Source organism: Mobula birostris, chromosome 2 (assembly GCF_030028105.1).
Source record: "Mobula birostris isolate sMobBir1 chromosome 2, sMobBir1.hap1, whole genome shotgun sequence".
NCBI lineage: Eukaryota > Metazoa > Chordata > Chondrichthyes > Myliobatiformes > Myliobatidae > Mobula > Mobula birostris.
Window position 1 is genome coordinate 69,391,080 of NC_092371.1, and position 21,897 is coordinate 69,412,976.

At 44.1% G+C, this 21,897-nt stretch overlaps 1 protein-coding gene across 7 annotated transcripts in view; it reads left to right on the forward strand.

The window, feature by feature from the left end:
• slc2a10 (solute carrier family 2 member 10) overlaps positions 1-21,897 on the forward strand; it is a 61,953-nt gene that overhangs the window by 36,093 nt on the left and 3,963 nt on the right. For 6 of the 7 annotated variants that reach the window (XM_072242584.1, XM_072242549.1, XM_072242560.1 and 3 more), the window contains 2 exons: positions 565-700; positions 2,325-7,316. In XM_072242584.1, coding sequence (XP_072098685.1) covers positions 565-700; positions 2,325-2,415 — 227 coding nt within the window. In that variant the 3' untranslated portion in view covers positions 2,416-7,316. Of the gene's footprint in view, positions 1-564; positions 701-2,324; positions 7,317-21,897 lie in introns of those variants that run through there. The other variant, XM_072242577.1, reaches the window with a different exon arrangement.

A 21,897-nucleotide genomic window follows, 5' to 3' on the forward strand; every position in this document is an offset into this window, starting at 1 on the left:
GCCTCAAAATTGAGGGGTGACCTTTCAGATCAGAAGTAAGGAGGAATTTTTTAGCCAAAGAGTGGTGAATCTGTGGAATGCTCTGCCACAAACTGTAGTTGAGGCCAAGTCCGTGGGTATATTTAAAGCGGAAGTTGATAGATTCCTGATTGGTCGGGACATCAAGAGATATGGTGAGAGGGCAGGCGTATGGGGTTGAATGGGATCCAGGATCAGCCATGACGAAATGGTGGAACAGACTTGATGGGCTGAATGGCCTAATTCTGCTCCTATGTCTTATGGTCTTATACCTCCTTTGGTAAAGATGTATATCCACCCCACCACCCAAGCAGTATCTATGGAGAGGAATAATCGGTTGACGTTTCAGGCCAAGAGCCTTCATCAACCCTGGAAAGTCGACTGTTTATTCCGCTGTATAGGTGCTGCCTGACTTGCTAAGTTCCTCTCTGTTAACTAAGCTCCTTTCATGATTGTGTAGTGTTTTACAGCTGACGAAGAACTTGCTGCTGTTGTAACCTAATAAGACCAGTACTTCACTTATACCAAACTCTTCTTCTGTTTCAGATACCATTGGACTTTCTGGAACATTCCTATTCTATGGATTGGTGGGATTCGCTTCTGTTGCTTTTATAAGCATTTGCCTTCCTGAGACAAAGGGACAATCACTGGAAGAAATTGACAGGCTGTTCTCTGCTAGAAGGTGAATCTATTATACACAGAAATGTGTATTACTGCTGTTGTGAGTGTGCCTTTAGCTAATTAACTTATACTGGTCACATCCAGAGGCACTACCATTGAATACCCGCTCACTGGTATGAATCTATCTCTTGCATTGTGCACTGTATAGCCTCACATTATAGAACACTCCCTTCTGACTTGATGTAGGGGGCAGTGTGATTTTATCCCCATGTTTAATAACACACACAAAATGCTGGAGGAATTCAGCAGGTCAGGCAGCATCAATGGAGAGGAATGAGCAGTTGTTGTTTCGGGTTGGGACCCTTCATCACCATCACCTGGCTTCACCTATCGCTTGCCAACTTGTACTCCTTCCCTTCCCCTCATTGTCTTATCCTGGCTTCTCCCCCTTCCCTTCTATTCCCGATGAAGGTGGGTGGGGGATGGGGAATGAAATAAGAAGCTGGTAGGTGATAGGTGGAAAAGGCAAAGGGCTAGCAAAGAAGAGTTGATAGGACAGGAGAGTGGACCATGGGAGAAAGGGAAGGAGGAGGGGTACCAGGATGGGGAGAAGAGATGAGAGGCTAGAGTGGGGAATTGAAGAAGAAGGAAGGGGGAGACATCAATGTTTGTGCCATCAGGTCGGAGGCTTATTGGAGAAACTCATAACCCTCACTGGAGCTCACTGTTCAAGCTCCTGAGAAACGTTAAACGCATGAAGTCCATCAGTGACCTATTGACTGGAGGCAATGCCAAAGGTCCAACTAATCAGCATAGAACAGGGGACTCTGGTTACGATCGCTGGACCATGCTGCATAAGCCAGTTCTGTTGAACGCTATTGCATTTAACCTCAAGGCTCCGGGTCAGAGAGATGTAGGGTTTTTCCTTCTGGATACTACCTAGTGAGTCACATAGTGTAGGAATCAGGTTCACGTTTAAGGTGGGAATGTGATTAAGTATAGGTGAGAATAATAATGTTTCAAACACAATGAATAAGCCCACTGAGTGAGTTCCTATTCAGTCTAGCTCCAATCTGAATTGAGGTATCAAAGAGGAAAAGAAAACTAAAGTTGGTCACAAAGTGTTGGGTGGTTGGGATTATTGGTGTTCAGAGATTTAAGAATCAGAATGAGAATCAAACTTATTATCACTGGGATAGGCCATGATATTTGTTACCTTGCAGCAGCAGTACTATGCAATACTTGATAAGTTACCATTAGTGACAATAAGAACTATACAGAAATAAGTTAGCAGTGAGTGCACAAAGAGAGTCAGACAGTGAGTGGACCTTTCAGAAATTCCAGTTCATGGGTTCATGGACCTTTCAGAAATCTCATGGTGGATAGGAAGAAGTTGTTCCTAAAATGTTGAGTGTTGCATCCCAAAGCTCCTGTATCTCCTCCCTGTTTGAGGTAGTGAGAAGAAGGTATGTCCTGGACGATGATGAGGCACCATGTTCGGAAGATGTCCTCAGTAGTGAGGAGGCTTGTGCCCGCGATAGAGCTGGCTGAGTGTACAACCCTCTGCGGCTTTTTTGCTCGTTTAACCCAGCGTTCCATGTTACGTAGGAGAGGATTGAGTCAAGAATAATAACTGCCACTATAAGCAGCATTTTATTGCAAAACTTTTTTATTTTGCTTTCCAGATTCTCAGACCTGAGGTGCTGCAATCTGAGTTCTGGCAGAAGAGGAACATCAGCAGGCCAATATCATCGAGCTGGCAGTTTGGTCGTTTAGACTACAGAGCGCACAATATTTGTTCACAGACTCAAATGTGGTAACACGAGCTCAATGAACTCTTTGGGATGGACTGATAGAGCTGGAGTTTGGATGGAGGGTGTTTGTTGTAATGTGCAGAGCAACTCTGATGGGTGGGGGCTGTTGTAAACTCAGGAAACCTAACCAGCTGGGATTCCTGATTGTCCACTGGTGGCATGATTGACAGCTCGGAGGCCCTTCAGGTGAGAAGCTTGCTTCATAATGAAGGAGTCCTGGCGAGCAGCTTCATTACAGGGGAGTGGGAGGTCTAGAAGGTAGGGTTGTGGCAGTGGGAGGGATTCCACTGCAGGTTTGGGACTGAGGCAGTAACATTGCTGATGGCTGTGGTATCTAGTGGTGGTCAAGTGGGAGCAGAAGAAGGTCAGAGGTCTGGTGGTGGTCAAGAGTGTGACTGTGTGGGTGGGGAGTTAGATCTAGGGTCTGTGATAGTGCCCTTAGAATCTGATGGTGTTTGAGAGGGATAGCACTGCGTTTGGTTGGAGTGGGGAAAAAGAGTGTTCTGTGATGGATGACGACATTTCAAGGGGACTATCTGTTTACTGGGTAAGATTTAGAGTATGAAGTAACTGCTTTGTTCCTTCTGCCCTCTAAAAATGTTATAATGACACTTACCTCATGAATTCAGTCACTCTTTCCTCCTTTTGGCTGCCAGGTTTCCATAGAACTGGAAAACTCAGCTACTTGTGGTCATTGTGGAATGAGAGTCAAAAGAAGGCAGTTTTCCTCATTACAGTTTCTGCCAGCTTCCCGTGCATGCATTGGCTGCCTATCTGTCATTTCACTTCCATTTTTAAACCTCAAGTGGGCATGTTTGATTGGGTTTACTGCCTGTTTCAAATTCGTTCTGATCTAATCCCAACTGCACTTGTTTCAGGAGTTAGGATTCAGTTCTTTGTGGAAGAGAACAGCTCAGTCCTGGGGAAAGAAAAATCTGTGGACCCTTGAGAGTCTTTACTCCAACCATTCCTACATCTTGGCCTTTGCAGATTTTTCCCCCCTTTAGACATGTGGTTCATTGTCACAGGGCTGGATTCTGCTTTGATTCATTCTGAAAGTAACAAAGGGAATGGTAAGTGTTTCTAACAGGATGGCCAGAAGGAGCTGATCTCTTGAGGGTGAGCAATTCTTTACTGAAGAATCTTTTGCACCAGTTTAGCATTATTTCGTTTTTGTTTTCTATTATTGCAATAGGGCCCCATGACAAGTAGGACATCAAAGCTCCTGTTGGCTTCCATTGGTTGAGGTCAACCTTAGACGTATCCTAGCTATCTACGTTGTAGGTGCAGCGCTGTCTGTGGCTGACGAGACCGATGCAAGAGTGGCAGTCTCTGTCGCAAAGGTCGCATCTCTAAGTGGTCTCAGATCTGCTGGAGATACAGTGTTCTTTTTTTTTGTCTTCTGCCGCTTTCAGGTATTTTTTTGCTCGCCTGACTTAAAGTGTTGTTTTAAGATGCTCCTCCATCTGGTGCGGTCAGCTGCAAGATCCCCCAGGGCTCAATGTTGATGTCCAGCGCCTTCGTTTCCCACTTGTAGACACCCTTGTAGCGCATCTGTGGGCGGCCAGCGGTCCCCTTGCCTGAAGCCAGCTCACTGCAGAGGACGTCTTTGGGGTTGCAGCCGCCTTGCGTGTGGTTGACATGGTCCAGCAAGTGCAGCCCACGCTACCTGAGCAGCGGGTACACGTTAGGGAAGCCGACGTGAGAGGGAACCTCAGCACTGGGTGCTCTGTCTTTCCAGCAGATGCCCAAGGTGCAATGAAGGCACCTTAAATGGAAGGCGTTGAGCCTTCTCTCCTGCTTAGTGTATGTTGTCCAGTCCCGCTGCCGCACAGCAGTGAACTGGTCACACAACCATTCTACACTGCCACCTTTGATTTGACTGAGAGTTTGGAGTTCTCCTAGACTCATGCAGCGAGGCGGGTAAGAGTGTTGCTGACTTCCTGATGTGCTTGTCGACTTCTGCAGCTAAGGAGAAGTTGTCACTGACGATGGAGCCCAGGTATGTGAACTGGTGAACAGCACCCAGTTTGTAGTTATCAGTGGTAATGATCGGTAGTGGCTCCATGCCTTCTCCAAAGATGTTAGTCTTTTTCAGGTTGATAGTCAGACCAAATTCTTTACAGGTCTGGAAGTGCTGTGGAGTGTGGGTTGCAACTGCACCATCATCAGTAAACAGCATGTCTCTGACCATAGTCTCACTCACTTCTGTTTTGGCTGTTAGACAGTGAGGTTTTAGGCTGCCATCTGATCTGGTGTGCAGGTAGATCCCCTCTGATGCATTGCCAAATGTGTGCCTCAGGAGAAGGGCAAAGAAGGTCTCTGAGAGCACTGGGGTGAGAACACAGCCTTGCTTAATACCACTCCTTACGTCAAGGGGCTCTGAAGAGCTGCCATTGTACTGCATAGTCCCCTTCATGTTGTTGTGGAAGGATCTGAGCATGGCAGCCTACCTTAGAGAGGATCTGAAAGGGTCTGCCTCTGCTGCCCAAGTCAAACACCTTGGTGAGATCAATAAGCACAACTAGAAGGGCCTTTTTCTGTTCTCTGCACTTTTGGAGTTGGTGGAGAGTGAAAATCATGTCCACAGTTGGCCTTCTAGCATGGAAGCCTCTCTGTGACTGTGAGCGGACTAAAAAGACCCAGGAGAAGACTTTGCCAACAACACTCATGAGGGGTGTGCCCCTGCAGTCCATTCTCTCATCTTTGTTTTTGTGGAGGGTAATGACCTTCATATCCCTCATATTCTGTAGTACAGTTTCTTTCTGACAACGCTGACAGAAAACTTCATGCAGCGGGTGCAGTAGGGTAGTGATACAGTGTTTGATCAGAAATCCCAGCATTACCTGGAGCCCTCCCTGAGGCCAAGCTGCCGATGGCCTTGCTCAGCTCCTCCAGGGTTGTCATGGCATTCAGTTCTTTCATTGTCAGCAGGCACTCAATGGTGTCCAGGGCTGAGGTGGTGACAGTGTTCACTCTGGAGTAGAGATCAGAGTGATGTTCTAGCTGTCTCTCCATTTGTTTGACCCTGTTTGTGATTACTGACCCATTGTTGGATTTGAGGAGCCATCTTGCTTTGAGAGGGGCTGAGGGCTTTTTTGATGCCACTGATACTGCCTGTCATTTTTGCGGTCTGGATGTCGTCACCGAGTTGTATCCAGTACTCATGGGTTACAACACCTGACAGTCTGCTGAACTTTACTTCTAGCAGCCCTGTGGATCTGTAAGTTCCTTTCAGTTGGTGAATGCTTATACTCGGCTAGGGCAGCACATTTAGCTTCAATGATGGGGTCATTTAAAGGAAGTCAATAAATCTTATTTCAGAAGTTCCTGGAGTCTTGTACAGTATGTTTTTATATTTGCGCAGGTATGACCTAATATAGGATTTAAGATAGTATCTAATCTGCTGTAACTCAGATATAAGACCAAAAGGCCATAATTAGAGCAGAATTAGTTCATTCAGCCCACCGAGTTTGCTTCGTCATTTAATCATGGCTGATATATTTTCCCTTTTAACCCCATTCTCCTGCCTTCTCTCCGTATTCTTTGATGCCTTGACTAATCAAGAAACTATCATTTCTGCTTTAGGTATACCCAATGTCTTGGCCTCTACAGATATTTGAGGCAATGACTTCCACAGATTCACCACCCACTGGCTAAAGGAATCGCCCCTCATCTCTGCTCTAAAGGGATGTCCTTCTATTCTGAGGCTGTGTCCTCCAATCCTAGACTCTCATGCTATTGGAAACATCTCTCCACCTCTACTGTATTTAGACCTTTCAATATTCGATAGGTTTCAATGAAATCCCCCTCCATTCTTCTAAACTCCAGCGAGTACAGACCCAGAGCTAAAGGCTCCTCATACATTAACCCTTTCATTCCCAGGATAATTCTCATTAATCTCCCCTGGACTCTCTCTAGTGTCAGCACATTCTTTCTTTGATACGGGGCCCAAAATTGCTCACAATACCCCAAATGTGGTCTTAGAAATTCTTTATAAAGCCTCAGTATTACATCCTTATTTTTACATTCAAATACTGTCAAAATGATTGCTAACATTGCATTTGCTTTCCTTACTACTGTCTCGACCTGCAAATTAATCTCTAGAAAATCCTGCACTAGGATTCCCAAGTCCCTTTGGACCTCTGAATTTTGAATTTACTCCCTATTTAGAAAACAGTCTACACCTTTATTTCTTCTACCAGGGACCATTGTTTTTGCTGCTATTGCTGTTGTAATAGCTGGAAGATATATTTGGATACATTATTTTTATCCATCTTTTTAAATGATCTTAACCTGCAGCATTGCCCAGTCTATATGTCTTCCAGGCCTTTCCCAAGCTCATAATGAACAAAGTGTGAACAAGCAGCGAGAGTTGATTGTCACTGGTTTGGTTTCTCTTCTCATTATGAAGCACAGGGCCTCCGCCGTCCTCAGAGCCCCTGCTGTGAGCAGTGTCGGTTGTGAGTCCTTGGTACCCTGTTCCTGTAGCCTGTGTACGGGATGTATCCAGTTCCCGGAATTAGCTCCTAAAAACAAGGACAATGCTAACAAGTAATATTTAGTGAATCCTGCAACTGTGGTAATTGAACAGGATAAGAAAGAGATAAGAACTTTAGCCCTTTTTTGTTGTTTTACAACCATGCTGGTGTACTTGATGTGAAAGAGTAAAAGTACACAAAGTTGTGTTGTTATAGCTTTTATCTGGGCCCTTACATGTTAATTCTATGTGTGTGACTGATGGCTGAACAAATAAATGTAAACTAGATTTGGGCAGGGTTATTTTGCTATTAGTAATGCATTCTGGTAAATGTTACTGCCTTGAAACTATATTCAGTGACTAGTTGCAATGATTTGTACCCAGCACGATTTTACATTAAATTTATTAGATCATTTTATAAGCCTTGCTTCTGTGATTGCTAGGTTTTGTGATTTTTGGATTACATATTCATGATTTCTGTTTAGGAACAAGGATTTTACTGTGATTGTTTGAATTTATTTGAATTTGAATTTATTTAAATGTTGGCCCAGTTAGACTGGGGGCTCTTCGTGTCACAATGCTAAGGTCGTGAGGCTGCCCCTAGCTGCAGTGCTTCATGTCTGCGATGAATATGATGAACTGAATACTGAGGCTTTGGGCCTACTCCGGGCTGCTGCCTCACAAATCCAGAGATCTGGTTTCAGTCCTGACCCCACATACTGTCTATGTGGAGGCTGCATGTTCTCCATCACCACGTAGATTTCCTCCAGGTGCTCTACTTTCTTCCCATATCTGTCGGGAAGGTCATGCCAGTTGGTAGGTCAACTACTATAAATTGCCCCTAGTGTGTGCAGGTAAGTTGTAGAATTTTGGAGGTAAACTGAGGGAGATGTGAGGAGATTAAGTTTCAAGGAAAACAAATGGTGAACAGATTGCTTTGTGGGCCAGCATAGACATTGTGGGTCAAATGGCCTCTTTCTCAGTCATAAGGAGATATGAAAGAATTGAAATGAACAAACAGGGCTCAAACATTCTGCTGAAATGATAGGACAAAAAGTAAAGCAAACATACAATAGAGAGGGATCTTGCCAATCCTGGTCTCTTTCCCAGAATGTTTGTCCAGAATCTCCTCTCACCTGCGCCTTTATGTCAGATGCAGAGCTCACTCTTAAAGAGTGCTTCAATGTGGAGACACAGTCCTTGGAACTAAGTTGAAGGCAGAGCTTTGCAACTTTCAGAAACATTTAAAAACAGAGTAAATAGTATGCCATGCACAATCCTGATTTGATGGAGACAGCCGTGAGAAGCACAGAGGAACATCTGGAGAAACTTCTGAAATGCCTGCTTCGCTGCCACTGCTACTGTGCAATCGAGAATCTCTGGAGGGGAAGGTCCCAAATCCTCGGCTTTGCCTATTGCCTGTTGCTGGGGCCGGGGTCGAAGCGCTCGGCAGAGATGGTGCTCGGTGTCAGAGGGCTGGCCGGAGGCTCGGAGTTTTCGGACGGACTCCGAATCGGACTGTGGTCGGGGTGCTTCCAGGATGCTGCTTCGGCAAGTTGGCGGCGCTGGAAGCTTCCTTCAACCATCTGTGTGAGATGATGGGACTTTCGGGAGACTTTAAGACTTTTTACCGTGCCCATGGTCTGTTCTTCTATCAAATTACGGTATTGCTTTGCACTGTTGTAACTATATGTTACAATTATGTGGTTTTTGTCAGTTTTTTTTAGTCTTGGTTTGTCTTATGTTTCTGTGATATCATTCTGGAAAAACATTGTATCATGGCAGACCACAGTACGTGTGCTTGCAACACTGTGTGTCCGACAGAGTGATCAGCAGCACTGGGGCTCCACAGGGGACTGTCTTGTCTCCATTTCTCTTCACAATTTACACCTCAGACTTCAACTACTGCACAAAGTCTTGTCATCTTCAGATGTTTTCGGATGACTCTGCCATAGTTGGATGCATCAACATGGGAGATGAGGCTGAGTACAGGGCTACGGTAGGAAACTTTGTCACATGGTGTGAGCAGAATTATCTGCAGCTCAATGTGAAAAAGACTAAGGAGCTGGTGGTCGACCTGAGGAGAGCTAAGGTACCGGTGACCGCTGTGTCCATCCAGGGGGTCAGTGTGGACATGGTGGAGGATTACAAATACCTGGGGATACGAATTGACAATAAACTGGACTGGTCAAAGAACACTGAGGCTGTCTACAAGAAGGATCAGAGCCGTCTCTATTTCCTGAGGAGACTGAGGTCCTTTAACATCTGCCAGACAATGCTGTGGATGTTCTACGAGTCTGTGGTGGCCAGTGCTATCACGTTTGCTGTTGTGTGCTGGGGCAGCAGGCTGAGGGTGGCAGACACCAACAGAATCAACAAACTCATTCGTAAGGCCAGTGATGTTGTGGGGATGGAACTGGACTCTCTCACGGTGGTGTCTGAAAAGAGGATGCTGTGTAAGTTGCATGCCATCTTGGACAATGTCTCCCATCCACTACGTAATGTACTGGGTGGGCACAGGAGTACATTCAGCCAGAGACTCATTCCACCGAGATACAGCACTGAGCATCGTAGGAAGTCATTCCTGCCTGTGGCCATCAAACTTTACAACTCCTCCCTTGGAGGGTCAGACATCCTGAGCCAATAGGCTGGTCCTGGACTTATTTCATAATTTACTGGCGTAATTTACATATTACTATTTAACTATTTATGGTTCTATTACTATTTATTATTTATGGAGCAACTGTAATGAAAACCAATTTTCCCCGGGATTAATAAAGTATGACTATGACATTTCTTAATGCATGCATTATTAATGACAATAAAAGAGGACTGCGTGTTTTCATAATCTAATCTAAAAAAAACATTGAAATGTTTAAAATAAATAAAAATCAAAGCATTTTGAAACAATTATGAATATGAAATGAAAGCAAAATGATTTAGAAAACCTTCCACTTGCTTCTAAGTCACTATTGAAACCAGTGTAGTTTTAGACCCCTCTCTGTATCAGGGGGGGCATGGTAGTGCAGCAGTTATTGTAATGCTGACAGCACCAGCGATTGGAAGATCGGGGTTCAATTCCTGCTGTTGACTGTAAGGAGTTTGTACGTTCTCCCGGTAACTGCGTGGGTTTCCCCCAGATTCCTAATGAGGTATGGGTTAGGGTGGGCATCCTTTGTTGGCATCAGGAGCATGGCAACACTTGCGTACTACCTCCAGAACATCTCTAGGCTTTGTTGGCCTTTGATGCAAACAATTCATTTCACTGTATGTTTTGATGTCCTTGCGACAAATAAAGCCAATTTAAAAGAAAGTTAAGTTGAGTTCATTGCCATGTGCTCAAGTACAGTGAGGTACAATGAAAATCTTGTGGAGGCATCACAGACACATAGGCTCATACAATGAGCAAACCATAAATTATGCAAGTTGTGCAGAGAAAGGAAAAAACTGTGCAAATGAAGACATTAGTGCAAAATAATCGAGACAAGTCCATGGTGGTTCATAGTATTCCATTGCTGAGTAGGGTTAGGTTTGTGCAGGTCAGTTCAAGAACTTGTTGACTGTGGGAAGGCAACTGTTTTTGAACCTAGTGGTGTGGGACTTCAGTTTTCTGCATCTCCTACCTGACAGACACAGCGTGAGGAGGAAGAGACCTGGTACAGAATTTGAAAGGTAGTATCTCTGTGAAAGGAGATTTCCAGCAAGTTTGAGCTGTGCAATTAGATTCTACAGTAAGTCCAATGATCTGAATCAGGCTTATTATCAATAACATATGTCATGAACACGAGGAAATCTGCAGATGCTGGAATTTCAAGCAACACACATAAAAGTTGATGGTGAACACAGCATCTCTAGGAAGCAGTACAGTGGACGTTTCAGGCCGAGACCCTTCGTCAGGACTAACTGAAAGAAGAGCTAGTAAGAGATTTGAAAGTGGGAGGAGGAGGGGGAGATCCAAAATGATAGGAGAAGACAGGAGGGGGAGGGATGGAGCCAAGAGCTGGACAGTTGATTGGCAAAAGGGATATGAGAGGATCATGGGACGGGAGGCCCAGGGAGAAAGAAAAGGGGAGGGGAACCCAGAGGATGGGCAAGGGGTATAGTGAGAGGGACAGAGGGAGAAAAAGGAGAGAGAGAAAAAGAATGCGTGTATATAAAAAAAAAATGGATGGGGTACGAGGGGGAGGTGGGGCATTAGCGGAAGTTTGAGAAATCAATGTTCATGCCATCAGGTCAGAGGCTACCCAGATGGAATATAAGGTGTTGTTCCACCGACCTGAGTGTGGCTTCATCTTTACAGTAGAGGAGGCTGTGGATAGACATATCAGAATGGGAATGGGACGTGGAATTGAAATGTGTGGCCATTGGGAGATCCTGCTTTCTCTGGCGGACAGAGCGTATGTCATGAAATTTGTTGTTTTGTGGCAGCAGTATAATGTAAGACAAAAATTAAGACATAAAAGTTACAATGAAAATATAGAATAAAGGAAGTGTTTGTGGGTTCATATTCTATTCAGAAATATGTCAGAGTGGTAGAAACTGTTCCTACAACGTTGAATGTGGGGCTTCAAGCTCCTGTACAGTACCTCCTCCCTGATAGTAGCAGTGAGAAGAGGGCACATCTCGGATAGCGAGGATCCTTAATGCCTTCTTGAGGCACTGCCTGTAGAAGATGTCCCTGATGGTGAGGCGGATTGTGCTTATGATGCTGGCCGAGACTATAACCATCCGTAGTGCCCTGCGATCCCGTGCATTAGTATTCCTTATACCAAGTGGTGATGTGACCAGTCAGAATGCTCTTCACAGTACATCTGTAGGAATTTGTTAGAGTCTTTGCTGACATACCAAATCTCCTCAAACTCCTAATGAAGTATAGCTGCAGGTGTGCCTTTTCATGATTGCATCAATATGTTGCAAATTAATGTGATGCAGTATGGTGCCAGATCTATGACATCAAATCTATGAGTAAATCTTGACCTGCGGTGCATGTGAGCATGCCTGGGACTTACTTTAGTAAGATTGGTTATATATTGGCTGTTGTCATCATGATGCTGGCAGCAGTAAACTTCGGCCCAATGCAAAACCACAGCAATCCAATCAATATCTGAGAGAAAGCGTGGTAAGTGACCTGGATGTAAGCTTTGATTAGAATCCTAAGGAAAGAAAGAGGAAGTTGTAATAGATTCACTTCAAAGATTTGAAGATTTAAAGTACGTTTATGATCAAAGTATGTATGCAGTATACAATCCTGTTATTCGTCTTCCCACAGACAGCCATGAAACAATGAAAGGGAAACCATGGAGCTTGTTCAATGAAAAACATCAAACCCCAATGAGAAAAGAAAGAACAAATTGCACAAAGGGCAAACAAGACGAGCAAAAAAAAAACACAGAACATAAAACACCAAACCACAGATCATTGAACCAGTTCAGGGATATTCAGTTCAGCTTCAGTTCAGTTCAATTTAGCTCTGTGTCATTCATTGACCTCAGACCTCGGAGTCACTTCAGAAGTTCTGGTCAATCCACTGTCCCTTTTTCAGAATTATTTGTTTTATTTCAGCATTTCCTAACTTTTTTTTCTTTCAGGTGATAAATATAGGAATCAGAACCTATCCTTTGCAACTTAGATCTGTTAGCAAGAGACGTGTTTCAATTCCTTCCAATAATTTCAGAGGTATATTAGCACACAGGTGAGCTTCACGTCCCAGAATTCCTGATGCCCAAGTGTTAATTTTAATCCTAAACTGTCCAATTTGGGATTTCCTTCATTATTCACAAAAAAAAAATCCTCCCAGGGTTATACATTCCAGAGCAGAGGGTAGAGATGTGCACACCATCCTGTCAGGGCAGCTGAACAAGTTTGCAGGTTCTGCAGGAGCAACGTACAAGCTGCTAAGGATCAACGTCCAGGAGTGAGACTGCTTGATAAAAATTAAAAAGCAGAATAGCTTGAGTGAAACCTGGCACAGCCCACCGCGACATTTTAAAAATGCATTCTGTCCTGTCTGACAGATGGCACCTCCATTAGTTTCAGATAATGTTTAATTGGAACATCTGTTCAAAGCAGTTGGCTACGTATTTCAATGATTTCTTAGGGGTGGTCTCCTTATGGGGGAGGGGTTGGGGGTGGGGGTGGGGGCAGGGTGTGAGGAGACATAAAAGGCCACTGTGATAACACTGCAATTACCTATCGTTTTGAATTGGCTGAAAATCTTTTGCCCATATATAATCTAATGCTGTGTAATAAAGAACTGAAAATCTGAGTGTTAACACTTACTTTTAAAGTACATTTCAGACTGACTCAAGTTTCAGCTGATCCACCTCCACAGCGTGAAGAGAAGCTGACTTGATACAGTTTAAGGTCCCATTTCAGCTTTCTTCTGGGTGGTGACTCTTCTATTGCAAATTTCACAAAAAATATTCATTACCTGCCACCAACATTATGAGGGATATAGATAGGGTAAGTGTAAGCAGGCTTTTCCCACTGAGGTTGAGTGGGACTACAACAAGGGGTCATGGGTTAAGAGTGAAAGGTGAAAAATTTAAGGGGAACATGAGGAAAACAACTTCATTCAGAGGGTCGTGAGAGTGTGGGACAAACTGCCAGTGCAAGTGGTTCATGCGAGCTTGATTTCAACATTTAAGAGAAGTTTGGATAGGTTCCTGGAGAGTAGGGCTAGGGAGGGTTATGACCCTAGTGTAGGACAATGGAAGTAGGCAGTCTAAATAGCTCAACGCAGACTAGATGGACCAAAGGGCCTGTTTCTGTGCTGTACTTTTCTATGACCACTATGGAGTAATAAGTGACAGATTGTTTTTTTGTTAAGGCATTATGTGTTAGGCCCAAAATAAAGTGACAAAATATAAATATTCTTTTTTCTACTGTCCATGTAATTTGTCTGTGTACAAGACTGTTTTGATCCGTGTTTCTCTCAATATATGTAATCTTCTCCCAGCTATATATAACAGTTTTAAAACTCTCCACACTTCTGTTCTAGACCCACTGGTGGCTGCCTTGTTGCTATATTATTGGGAGGGGGTCCTTTGAAATTCATTACTTCATTCTTCTTTGAAGGACCTTAATATCTGTCCAAGCTTTTAGTCACATGGGTTTGTGTTAAATGTTATTTGAAATACCCTTGGTGTTTTATTTTTCCAAAATCAATACATTACTGTTAGTCTTGACCAGTGCTGATGAAGGGTTGTGACCTGAAATGCCCACTGTCCATTTCCCTCAGTAGATGCTTCCTGACCCGCTGAGTTCTTCCAGCTCCTTTGAGTACTATTCATTGTCATATTGTATGACCTGAACGATCATGGTCTCAAGGCCATGATTAGTCTTGGCAAATTTTCTACAGAAGTGGTTTGCCATTTTCTTCTTCTGGGCAGTGTCTTTACAAGATGGGTGATCCCCAGCCATTATCAATACTCTTCAGTGATTGTCTGCCCAGTGTCAATGGTTGCATAATCAGGATTTATGATATGCACCAGCAACTCATGTGACAATCCACCACCTGCTCCTATAGCTTCACGTGACCCTGATCAGAGGAGCTAGGCAGGTGCTATACTTTGCCCAGGGGTGACCTGCAGGATAGTAGGGGGAAGGAGTGTCTTACACCTCCTTTGGTAGAAATGTATCTCCATCCCACTGCCCTTTGTGTTCTATTAGAAATACAAATTGTTGCTAATATCTTAAGATTATGAGTTTGCCTTGGATTCCTTACTTTTGAAGATTCACTGAGCATAGGTCAAAGCCTCTTCTCAACGGGGAGAGAGAAAAATGGACAATTTCGCTGCTGTGACTTGAGTCAGATTGCCAATAATATTACCATCTTCAACTTATGAATACAAGTAGAAACTCTCTGGAATAAGGAATGGCCAATCAGTTAGATTAGATTAGATTATGAGGACACGCAGTCCTCTTTTATCGTCATTTAATAATGCATGCATTAAGAAATGATACAATGTTCCTGCGGTATGATATCACAGAAACACAAGACAGACCAAGACTAAAAAACTGACAAAAACCATATAATTATAACATATAGTTACAACAGTGCAAAGCAATACCATAATTTGATAAAGAACAGACCATGGGCACAGTAAAAAAAAGTCTCAAAGTCTCTCGAAAGTCCCATCATCTCATGCAGATGGTAGAAGGAAGAAAACTCTCCCTGCCATGAACCTCCAGTGCCGCAAACTTGCTGATGCAGCACCCTGGAAGCACCCGACCACAGCCGACGCTCGAGTCCATCCGAAAACTTCAAGCGTCCGACCAGCCCTCCGACACCGAGCACCATCTCTGCCGAGCGCTTCGACCCTGGCCCCGGCCACCAAGCAACAGGCAAAGCCAAGGATTTGGAGCCTTCCCCTCCGAAGATTGTCAATCGCACAGTAGCAATGGTAGTGAAGTGGGCATTTCAGAAGTTTCTCCAAATGTTCCTTCGTGCTTCTCACATCTGTCTCCATCAAATCAGAATTGTGCACGGTACCCTACTTAACAAATATAGATATCATTCTGGAGCGGCCGCGCGCGCTGTGTCGCGCCGCCATCTTCTCCTCCCTCTTTTCCTTCCATAGTCTCTGTGTAATATAGCTTTAATCTAGTCTGGTATGGAAGCACCAATGTCCTTGAAAGGAAAATTCTAAAAAAGGTATTGGATATGGCCCAGTCCATCGGGGTAAAGCCCTCCCCACCACTGAACACATCTACATGAAACACCGTCACAGGAAAGCAGCATCCATCATCAGGGACCCCCACCATCCAGGTCATGCTCTCTTCTTGCAGCTGCCATCAGGAAGAAGTTACAAGAGCCTTCGAACTTGCACCAACAGGATGAGGAACAGTTATTACCCCTCAACCATTAGGTCTTGAACAAAGGGGATAACTTCACTTGGCTTCACTTACCCCATCATTGAAATTTTCCCAATGGACTCTCTTTCAAGGACTCATCATCTTACATTCCTGATATTTATTGTTTATTTATTGAATTGAGTTGAATTGACTTTATTTCTTACATCCTTCACATACCTGAGGAATAAAAATCTTTACGTTATGTCTCTGTCTAAATGTGCAATGTGCAAACATAGTAATTCATAATAATTTATAATAAATAGAACAGTCAATGTAACATAGAAATACTCTCAAATCAGCATGAGTTAATCAGACTGATGGCCTGGTGGAAGAAGCTCTCCCGGAGCCTGTTGGTTTTGGCTTTTATGCTGCGTACCGTCCTTCGGGCCCTTTTTACACACCTGCCTTTGTAAATGTCCTGAATCATGGGAAGTTCACATCTACAGATGCGCTGGGCTGTCTGCACCACTCTCTGCAGAGTCCTGCAATTGAAGGAAATACAGTTCCCATACCAGGCAGTGATGCAGCCAGTCAGGATGCTCTCAATTGTGCCCCTGTAGAAAGTTCTTAGCATTTGGGAACCCATACCAAACTTCCTCAACTGTCTGAGATGAAAGAGGTGCTGTTGTGCCTTTTTCACCACACAGCTGGTGTGTACGGTCCACGTGAGGTCCTGAGTGATGTGGATGCCAAGGAACTTAAAGCTGTTTCTTCTTTCTGCATTTGCACAGTTTGTTGTCTTCTGAACTCTGACTGAAAGCACCAGTTTGGCAGACATTCATTGACTCTGTTATAGTTACTTTTCTATAGATTTGTTGAGTATGCCCTCAAGAAAATGAATCTCATGGTTGTGACATATATGTACTTTCATAATAAAATTTACATTGACCTTTGAGCTTTGAAAATTTTCCCAAACTCTGAACGGCAAATCAAATTGAACCTTAAAATAATTATCTAGTCTCTATCCTTGAACATTTAACTTTCTTGCAGAACATATCCATAAATCTTGCATGGAATTATATGCAAGCCTTTTGACCTGTGGTGTTTGTGCCAATAGAAAAGCCAATCCAATCAATTTAACCATAGCCTAATAAATGTCTCCTTCAAATATTTTCCAATCCCCTTTTGAAAGCTGCTACTGAATCCACTTACATCACCTTCAGGTGCAGTGCATTTCTGATCCTTGACACATCCGCATAATCAGTAGTTCCCAACCTGGGCTCCATGGACCCCTTGTTAAATGGTATTAGTCCATGGCACAAAAGAGGTTGGGGAACCTCTGACATAAGACCTGCTTTGCAAATACATTCACTTATTCTACTACCACTTACCTGTGGCTTTGCTTATCAATTTACCCATCAACTGGCAGCACTTCCTTTACAAAACACTGGTGAGGCCTCACTTGGAGTATTGTGGACAGCTCTGGGCCCCTTATCTAAGAAAGGATGGGCTGACATTGGACAGGGTTCAAAGGAGGTTCATGAAAATGATTCTGGGATTGAAAGGATTATCATATAGGGAGCGTTTGATGGCTCTGGGCCTGTACTTTTTGAAATTCCAAAGAATGAGGAGTGACCTCATTAAAACCAATCGAATGTTGAAAGGCCTCGACAGAGTGGATGTGGAGAGGATGTTTCCTGTGGTGGATAATCTTAAGAACGGAGGACGCAGCCTCAGAATAGAGGGGTGTCCTTTTAGAATGGAGATGTGGAGGCATTTCTTTAGCCAGGGAATGGTGAATCTGTGGAATTCGTTGTCACAGACAGCTGTGGAGGCCAAACCATTGGGTATATTTAAGGCAGAGGTTGATATATTCTTGATTAGTCAGGGATATGGGGAGAAGGCAGGAGACTGGGTCTGAGAGGGAAAATGGAGCAGCCATGATGAAGTGGTGGAGCAGACTCGATGGGCCAAGTGGCCTAATTCTGCTCCTATGTCTTACGGTCTTGATCAAAATGTTAAGCATCTTCTTAAAATCTCCTCCTTAACCTTTGCCCCTGTAAGTGGTGGAATAATTCCATCTTTTCGCTACTCTGTGTAGAATAAATTTAACCCAAAAATTGTACGTTTTGTACATCCAAATAAAAAAAACTACCCAGACATAAAGGGAACTATATTCAGTTTTATATTAGGATCTCTCATAATTATTAGACATGTTAGGGACATACTTGCAAGTGCTTATGTTTATAAAATCAATCTATTTACTTTCATTCCTTTGTGATAAAAAGCAGAAGATAGCAGATGCTGGAAATCACAAATAAAATAATAAACATATAATAAAGAAGTAACTTATTAACACGAGAAAGTTGAGAAAGTCTGGAGCATCTGTTAACTCAGCATTTTATACACCAAATACTACCTACCCTGCTGAGTATTTCCAGCACTTTGTGCATTGCTCGTTGAGGAAAATGTAAATGTTTAATATGTTTTAAAAAGTCACCAGATTTAAATTCCTGCAACACACATCAAAGTTGCTGGTGAACGCAGCAGGCCAAGCAGCATCTCTAGGAAGAGGTACAGTCGACGTTTCGGGCCGAGACCCTTCGTCAGGACTAACTGAAGGAAGAGTGAGTAAGGGATTTGAAAGTTGGAGGGGGAGGGGGAGATCCAAAATGATAGGAGAAGACAGGAGGGGGAGGGATGGAGCCAGGAGCTGGACAGGTGATTGGCAAAGGGGATATGAGAGGATCATGGGACAGGAGGCCCAGGGAGAAGGAAAAGGGGGAGGGGGGGGAAAACCCAGAAGATGGGCAAGGGGTGTAGTCAGAGGGAGAAAAAGGAGAGAGAAAGAATGTGTGTATATAAATAAATAACGGATGGGGTACGAGGGGGAGGTGGGGCATTAGCAGAAGTTAGAGAAGTCAATGTTCATGCCATGTGTAGCACTTGTTCCGCTTACACGGATAAGTGCCAGGAGGGAGATTAGTGGGGAGGGATGGGGGGGACGAATGGACAAGGGAGTCATGTAGGGAGCGATCCCTGCGGAAAGCGAGGTGGGGGGGGAGAGAAAGATGTGCTTAGTGGTGGGATCCCGTTGGACGTGGTGGAAGTTATGGAGAATAATATGTTGGACAAGTGCTACACATGCCCTTACACTTCCTCCCTTACCACCATTCGGGGCCCCAGACAGTCCTTCCAGGTGAGGCGATACTTCACCTGTGAGTTGGCTGGGGTGATATACTGCGCCCGGTGCTCCCGATGTGGCCTCCTATATATTGGCGAGACCCGACGCAGACTGGGAGATCGTTTTGCTGAACACCTATGCTCTGTCCGCCAGAGAAAGCAGGATCTCCCAGTGGCCACACATTTTAATTCCACATCCCATTCCCATTCTGATATGTCTATCCACGGCCTCCTCTACTGTAAAGATGAAGCCACACTCAGGTTGGAGGAACAACACCTTATATTCCGTCTGGGTAGCCTCCAACCTGATGGCATGAACATTGACTTCTCTAACTTCCGCTAATGCCCCACCTCCCCCTCGTACCCCATCCGTTATTTATTTATATACAAACATTCTTTCTCTTTCTCTCCTTTTTCGCTCTCTGTCCCTCTGAATATACCCCTTGCCCATCCTCTGGGTTCCGCCCCCTTCCCCCTTTTCCTTCTCCCTGGGCCTCCTGTCCCATTATCCTCTCATATCCCTTTTGCCAATCACCTGTCCAGCTCTTGGCTCCATCCCTCCCCCTCCTGTCTTCTTCTACCATTTTGGATCTCCCACCCCCCCACTTTCAAATCTCTTACTAGCTTTTCTTTCAGTTAGTCCTGATGAAGGGTCTCGGACGGAAACATTGTCTGTACCTCTTCCTAGAGATGCTGTCTGGCCTGCTGCGTTCACCAGCAACTTTGATGTGTGTTGCTTGAATTTCCAGCATCTTCAGAATTCCTTGTGTTTGAGATTTAAATTCCTTATCACATTCGATAGAGGGACTCCGATCTGAAGCATTAGCTACTCCTCTTTCCACAGATGCTTGCTGACCAGCTGAGAGATATACTAAACATTCATATTTTACCCAGTGGTAAAAGCAGAAAAATGCTGGAAACATTCAGCCGAATAGGCAGCATCTGTTGTATGAAAAGCTGAGGTGTTGCTTGACCTGCTGAGTACATAAAACATAGAACAATACAGTACAGTCCAGGCCCTTCTGACCACAAGGTTGTGCTGTCTTCTCAAACTACTCTAAAATCAATCTAACCCTTTCCTCCCCCATAGCCCTAAGGTTTTTTTAAACCATGTGCCTATCTGAGAGACCTTTAAATATCCCTAATGTATCTGCGTCTACCACCTTCTCATGCATCCACTACCCTTGGTGTAAAAAACAATGTAGAAAACCAATTCTCTTTAGGAAAGATGTAATTAAGGTTGAAAGGGTACAGGGAAAACTTACAAGGATGGTGCTAGGTCTGGAGGACCTGAGTTATAAGGAAAGATTGGATAGGTTAGGACTTTATTCTTTGGAAGGTAGAAGATTGAGAGAAGTATACAGAATTGTAAGGGGTATAGATAGGGTGAATGCAAGCAGACTTTTTCCACCAAGGTTGGGTGGGACTTCTACCAGAGTCATGGGTTAAGAGTAAAAGGTGAACAATTTAAGGGGAACATGAGGGGAAACTTCTTCACTCAGAGAGTTGTGAGTGTGTTGGACAAGTTGGCAGTGCAAATGTTGCACATGAGCTCGATTTCAATGTTTAAGAGAAGTTTGAAATCACTGGAGGGAGGGATGGATGGAGGGCTGTGGTCCCAGTTCAGGTCCATGGGACTAGGTGGTGTAAATGGGTTGGCATGGATTAGATGAGTGAAAAGGCCTGTTTCTGAGCTGTACTTTTCTATATGAATATAACCCCTTACACTTTCCTCCCATCATCTTGAAATTCTGTTCTCTCTATTAGCCATTTTCACCTTGGAAAAAGGCAATGACTGTCCACTTTTATCATGCCTCTTATTATTTTAAACATCACTATCAAGTTACTTCTCACCCTCAATTGCTCCAAAGAGAAAAGCCCTAACTCTCTCATCTTTTCCAAATAAGACATGCTCTCTAATCCAGGTAGTATTCTGGTAACAATTCTGTACCCTCTCTAAAGCTTCTACATCCTTCCTGTAAAGAGGCAATCAGAACTGAACACAATACTCCAAGTATGGTCTATATACACGGGTTTTATTGAGCTGCAATATTATCATACAACTCTTGAATTAAATCCCCTGACTAATGAAGGCCAACATGCCATATGCCTTCTTAGGTTCACAAGGTTGATTCCAGGAATTAAGGGGTTAAGATACGAGATACGAGTAGAGCTTTGGGCCTCTACTCATTGGAATTTAGAAGAATGCGTGGTGATCTCATTGCAACCTACTGAATGTTGAAAGGACTAGATAGGGTGGACCTGGACAGGATGTTTCCTATGATGGGGGTATTCAGAACTAGAAGGCACAGCCTCAAAATTGAGGGGCGACCTTTTAGAACAGAGGTAAGGAAGAATTATTTTAGCCAGAGAGTGGTAAATCTGTGGATTGCTCTGCTACTGCCTGTGGTGGAGGCCAAGTCTGTGCATATGTTTAAGGCAGAAGTTGATCATTTCGTGATTGGTCAGGGAATCAAAGGATATGGAGAGTAGGCAGGTGTATGGGGTGGAGTGGGATCTGGGTTCAGCCTTGGAATGGCGGAGCACACTCAATGGGCTGAATGGCTTAACTCTGCTCCTATATCTCATGGTCTTATGGTCTCAACCACCCTATCAACTTGTGTGTCAAACTTGTGGGATCTATGGATGTGGGCAGCCGGCTGGTGGTGTTGCGGCATTGGCACTGGATTTCAAGGCGAGTGGTGTCGGGTTCGAATCCAGCTGGCTCCTTGTATGCTTTCCATCCATGCTAGGTTAAATGTCAAGCTAGCAAGTCGGCCTCGTAAAGAACAGACAAAATTGTTAAAGAAACCGCAAGGTTGCTGCCCAATGCACCACATGGCGTGAAAAGGAACAACAACAATGGATGTGGACCCAAAGGTTCCTCTGTTCCTCCAGGCTGTTTATTTATTTATTGAGATGCAGTAGGGAATTGGCCCTTCCGGCCCTTCCAGTCATGCAGTTCAACAACTCCCAATTTAACCC